Source organism: Rana temporaria, chromosome 4 (assembly GCF_905171775.1).
Source record: "Rana temporaria chromosome 4, aRanTem1.1, whole genome shotgun sequence".
In the NCBI taxonomy this organism is placed as follows: domain Eukaryota; kingdom Metazoa; phylum Chordata; class Amphibia; order Anura; family Ranidae; genus Rana; species Rana temporaria.
In genome coordinates, this window is record NC_053492.1 from 87,921,381 (window position 1) to 87,927,380 (window position 6,000).

General features: G+C 49.4%; 1 protein-coding gene across 2 annotated transcripts in view; it reads right to left on the bottom strand.

The window, feature by feature from the left end:
- TAF1B (TATA-box binding protein associated factor, RNA polymerase I subunit B) overlaps positions 1–4,245 on the bottom strand; it is a 187,738-nt gene extending 183,493 nt beyond the window's left edge. For both annotated transcript variants that reach the window (XM_040348618.1, XM_040348619.1), the window contains exon 1: positions 4,051–4,245. In XM_040348618.1, coding sequence (XP_040204552.1) covers positions 4,051–4,068 — 18 coding nt within the window. In that variant the 5' untranslated portion in view covers positions 4,069–4,245. The remainder of the gene's footprint in view (positions 1–4,050) is intronic.
- Positions 4,246–6,000: the final 1,755 nt, after the last annotated feature.

Below are 6,000 nucleotides of genomic sequence, written 5' to 3' on the forward strand. Positions count from 1 at the left end.
GAATTTGACAACAAAAATTTGAGAGCTGGTTTCCTTGTCAGAAATTCCCCCCCGGGCTTTAAAGTAGAAACATAAAGATCAAATGCTTCTATGTACTAAGCTCAGGATACTCCTGTTGGTGATGCAGGACTGAAAATACTTTTTCCACATACACATGTAAAAACAAGCAGGAACCAAAAGGCAGTAACTTGCTGTTTATCTTAAATTAAATTCACAACAGCTTTATAGGATACTTCAAAAGGACATCAGTGTTTCATAAAATCAACAGACCACGGCTTCTCATTTTATGTATCCTTGATGTACCTCTGAAGAACCTAATAAAGCCAGTGTGATTTTAATCTGAGATAAACAGTTAATTACTCCCTTTGGTCCTAGTTATAGCCACAGATGAATTAAAGGAAGTTTTGGAATGCTTTTCTAAATGTACTTGTACATGGATACAACGCTAAATAAAAGTGGTTGTAAAAGCTCAAAGCTGAATCACGACCTGTCTGATCCACCTAGAGTAGGTGGCCGACGAGACCGCCAGACCCTTCTTAGGACCAACCACCGAAACAAACAGCGAGTCCGACCTCCGAAACGGAGCAGTAGCAGACAGGTATACTCGCAGAGCACGGACCACGACCAGGGAATGCAACGCAGCCTCTTTGGGATGCGACAGACGAGGACACAAAGACGGGAGTACAATATCCTCATTGAGGTGAAAAGCCGAAACGACCTTAGGAAGAAACGAAGGCTGCGGACGCAGCATCACTCTATCCTTGTGGAGGATTAATTAGGGAGCCTTGCAAGACAAGGCCGCCAGCTCAGAAACCCATCTGACGGATGCAATAGCCACAAAAAAAGGCCACCTTCTGAGAGAGTCAGCAAGGGAATCTCTCTAATATTCTCAAACGGCGGTTTCTGAAGTGCCGAGAGGACCAGATTCAAGTCCCACGGGGGTAGTGGAGTGGGGGTAGTGGAGGTCACATGTCGAACCCCATGCACAAACGTACTCATCAGAGAGTGAGCTGCCAAGGGACGTTGAAATAAAACAGCCAAGGCTGAAATCTGCCCCTTAATTGTACTTAAGGCAAGTTTTTGGTCCACCCCACGCTGTAGAATCAGCAGGATCCTGGAAACCGAATATGCACGCGGACGCCACTTCTCCTCACACAGAGATGTAGGCCTTCCACGTGCGATGGTAAATCTTCCGAGAGGACGACTTCCGTGCCACCAGCATGGTAGAAATCACAGAATCCGACAGGCCATGGTCTCTTAGTACCTGGCTTTCAACAGCCATGGCGTTAAAGCCAGCGACTAAAGCAGGATGGAGTATGGGACCTTGCGACAGAAGGTCCTCTTGCATCAGCAGACGCCAAGGAACATCTGCTACCAGACGCACAAAGTCGGCATACCAGGGCTGCCAAGGCCAATCTGGAGCAACAAGGATCATTGGAATCCCTCCGGCCTCCACTCTGCGAAGCAGGTGGGGAAGGAGCTTTAGAGGGGCAAAGGCATAAATTAGCCGATAAGGACCCCACTGGGCCACCAACACGTCTGTCGCGTCCGCCCATGGATCTTTTGACCTGGCCACAAATCTCACTACCTTCCGATTGAGTCGCGAGGCCATGAGATCCACGTCTGGTGTGCCCCATCTCAGGCACATGAGTTGAAACACCTCGGAGTGTAGCGACCAGTCTCCTTGATCTAGCGTCTGGCAACTTGGATAGTCCGCTTGCCAGTTTTCTACGTCCGCAGTGTATACGGCCGATAGAGCCGGCATGCTCCGTTCTGAGGTGGGCGGGATGTGATCGACCTCCAAGCTGCAGCCAAGCTTCTTGTCCCTCCCTGATGGTTGACATACGCCACCGCCATGGCGTTGTCCGACTGGATCCTAACTGGATGCCCTTGAAGCCCTTTGAGGCCACGCAGAGAGGCACAGCCTGATTGCCCGAAGTTCCAGAACATTGATCGGCAGGCGGGATTTTTGGGCCGACTGAACCCCCAAGACTCCCCCCAACTGGTGAGGCTGGCGTCCGTCGTGATCACTGTCCAGTGAAAAGAAAGGAATGACTTCCTGAACCGAAGAGTCGTGATGTCAGCCACCAAATCAGAGAGGCCCTGACCCGGTGGCTCACCCAGATTAGACAATCCAGGGACGATGGGCATTTGTCCCAACTTGACAGATAATCCCTCTGCAACACTCGAGTGTGGAATTGAGCATAAGGGACCGCCTCGAAGCAGGCTACCATGAGACCCAGGACTCGCATGCAAAAGCGGATCAACAACCATCTCTGACGCCAACAGCTACACCGCAGTGTCTGTAATTTTTCAACAAGGAGAAAAACTCTTGCCTCTAAGGAATCCAGAACCAATCCCAGGTATTCGAGGCGTTGAATCGGTACCAACACAGACTTCTGAGTGTTCAGGACCTAACCAAAGTCTCGGAGGGTCTGACCCGGGAATGCCCAGCCGTGCCATCCTGCCGTAGCAGGGGCTGCTACTTACCCGTCCTGCGAGGACTCGCTGGGAGCATCCCTGACAGACCCATCGCTTGTGCGGTTATGGTGTGGCTGTCGGCCCTGGCACACTGTGACACGGACACGTAGCCCAATCATGTGTGTGCCCAGGAGCATGTAGCTCACCGGCCACCCCTGGAGCAACGGGGCATGTCATGGCCAACCCAGCGCGTAGCTAGAGGCCTTCACACGCTCGATTGGCCGAACCTGGGGGGGGGGGGAGGGGTTGACTACAAGGATCTGACGTCCAGCCTGTCACCCAGTGGGCAGTTGATAGTAGATCTCAGGAACAAAAAGGTAGAAAAGAAAACAGAAAAATCTCCAAGACAATGGGCCCACAGGCAGCCAGGTCTTTCTCCTATGCTAGGCAGAAGAAAACTGAGCTGTTGCATGCAGGGAGAGGGGTTGTACCTAGAGGGACCACCCCCTGGGCAGTACTGTACAATTTTGATGTGTGTCTTTAACATCTTTTTCTGCCTAGTCCTCTCCTAATAGAAGACTAATACCCTACTGTCAAGATTGCTGCTGTGTCCGTCCATGTACGGAAGAGAAATTATGATTTTTGAATCTAGGAGTGGAGTGCCAGAATAGGCAGAGTAAGGAAGTGGTTAGAAGAATACTAAAGGCAGAATTTTTTTTTTTTTTTTTTTAAATAACTAACATGTTATACTTACCTCCACTGTGCAGCTCGTTTTGCACAGAGTGTCCCCGAATCCGGTCTTCTGGGGTCCCTCGGCGGCTGTCTCGGCTCCTCCTCGCAAAAAGCTTTCCAACTTCATGCGAGCGAGCTCGCATGGTGGAAAGCTTTTGCGGGCGCGCTCCCGTGATACAGCGGCGGGCATAGCCGCCGACTGTGTCACTCGGCCCCGCCCCCGGCGCGCCATCGGATGTGATTGACAGCAGTGCCAGACAATGGCTGCGCTGCTATCAACCCGTCCAGCCTAGCCAATCAACGGCCAGGCTGGGAACCGAAGAGGATCACGAGGACGCGCGCGGGACTTTCGAGGGGTCAGGTAAGTAAAACGGGGGTTCGGGGGGGGGGGGGGCAGTACCGTCGGATGTTTTTTCACCTTAATGCATAGGATGCATTAAAGGTAAAAAAAAACATTTACCTTTACAACCCCTTTAATGTTGATTATATGACACTGAGACAGTATATTCCAGTGTTCTTCTATGTTCTAATAAGAGGCTTTATAAAAAGGGAGCACTGCGCTGTTTTGAGCCATAGATAACATTCATATAATTAGGGAAATAATGAGGACATTGTATGAGGAAAGAGGGGTGGTGGAATGTGTCTCCAGGGATGTGTAGAATGGTGGAATTAAACACAGAATGATTTATGACACAAAGTTCACCCTCCTTCCCCTCTCACATCAGAGCTCTGTGAGAACTGTACATTCTGTACACACACTGTCTACACATCAACCTCCTTCTCCTCTCCTCACTGACAGGACACACCATGCATCCTCAGTCACTCCTCCAGTAGGAGAGGCGTGAGGTGACCACGTGACCTGCACCAGGCGCCTCTAGATGACGTCAGCCTACGTACCGTGTCTTCCTCATCCATGGCCGCCGCGTATTACACCTCAGTCTCTCCCATCACCGTCTGCAGAGACGAGAAAGTTACCCAAAATCACAGAAACAAAACTTGTTCGGACATCAGGCGTTAGTAGGAGGCGCGGTAGTTACACGCCTCTTCCGGCATGTAGTCGCCGACATGTGACGCCCACCACGACGTCATGTGACCATCCTAGACAGGTTTAGCCAATGGTGTTCAATGTGGGGATGTTGCTGGGCCATATCTGCTTTTCTGTCACGCTAGGCAGAGTGTAAAGAAGTCACGAGGAGTTGCAGATTATTGGTAGACGGGGGGTGTCATTGGCTGCCTGTTTATCTGCATTGGTGATGCATCTGTAAACAATGCAAGGGACATTATTTTATTCGGATTTTACATCCTCTTTTTTCCCCCCAGCAAAGTAAAAGCATAATGGGCTAGTATGCATCGTATACTAGCCCATTATGTGGCACTTACCTGTAAATAAGCCAAACCTGAACACTTTAGAAGCCTATGAAACCTTTAGGTGCCCCAAGAAGCATAGCGAGCTTTAGGTGTAGCCAAATAGCTCACGCTGACATCATCACCCTGCCCCCCAGTGATGTCAAACCTGCCACCATGACAGTGGCCCGCAGCTCCCCAACGGCAACAGATTTGTTTTTTTTTAACAGATCAGTGTGTGCGACTATCTTGGTAACTTGGGGAGCCACAGCCAAGTCTAAATAATATGTCCAGGTTTCACTCCGTCTGAAACCCGGACATATGATTCAAAACCCGGACTGTCCAGGGTGAATCCCGGACAGGTGGCAATCCTACCTGCAAAAGAAGCCCATGCTGTTTCCACGTCTATCTTCGCCGCTCTTCCTTCATTGGCGCACTACTAGGTAAATATCTCCTAAACTGTGCACATTTAGGAGATATTTACAGTGCATATAGGTAAGCTTTATAGGCTTACCTATATGTAAAAGTGACAATGAGAGGTATGCAACAACTTTAAAGCAATGGTTCTCAACCCATACCTCACAATTTTTTGACATAAGGGACACCTATCAGCAAAAGTATGCAGGTAAAGCACACACCCCTTTCCACGCCCCTTAAAGGAGAATTTTACAACAAAAAAAACAAGATTGGCTAAACCCGCAAATGCTTTTTTTTTACCACTACTATTCCTTTATATTGGTTTTTGCAATTTACAAATGCAGCAATTTAGAAATCAGATGAAAGGTTTAGCGCTGGAAAACACTTTCTGATGGATAAAAAATGCATTTTGTATACAGCTATATTAACCAGACCAAAATGAGGGACAGAGGGACATTGCTTGAAATCAGGGACAGTTGGGAGCTATGCTTGACCTCAGTCCTCAATCACCCCTAATGGGCCATGTTTTGGGAACTTCCCTTAGATAAAATACCGTATTTATGGGCGTATGTCGCGCACTATTTTCCCCTTAAAATAAGGGGAAATCGTGGGTGCGCGATATACGCCGATAGCCGCTTCCCGCGCTATGTTTGAAATCCTGCGCCGACATATACCGAGTGCAGTACATTCGGCCAGGTTCGGCTTCGCTCGTGCTCACGCATAAACGTCACAGAGCACGAGCTAAGCCGAGCCTTGCCGAATGTACCCGAGTGTACTGCACTCGGTATATGTGGGCGGAGGCGTTCGAACTGAGCACGGGAAGCGGGGACTCAACGTGAGGCGCGCGCTGGAGAAGCCGGGAGGACACCATCGAGGCTGCAGACGGACGCCGTACTGGACGATGGACGCTGGGAAGACACCAAAACTGTAAGTAATAAAATCATATAACTTTTTTTTTTTTACAGGAATTTCGGGGGCAACATTAGGGGTGCGCGGTATACGCGGGAGCGCGTTATACCGCGATAAATACGGTAGTTCCTATCAATACCATGTCATTGATGTTGAATTAAAGCAGCAGTGCAAAGG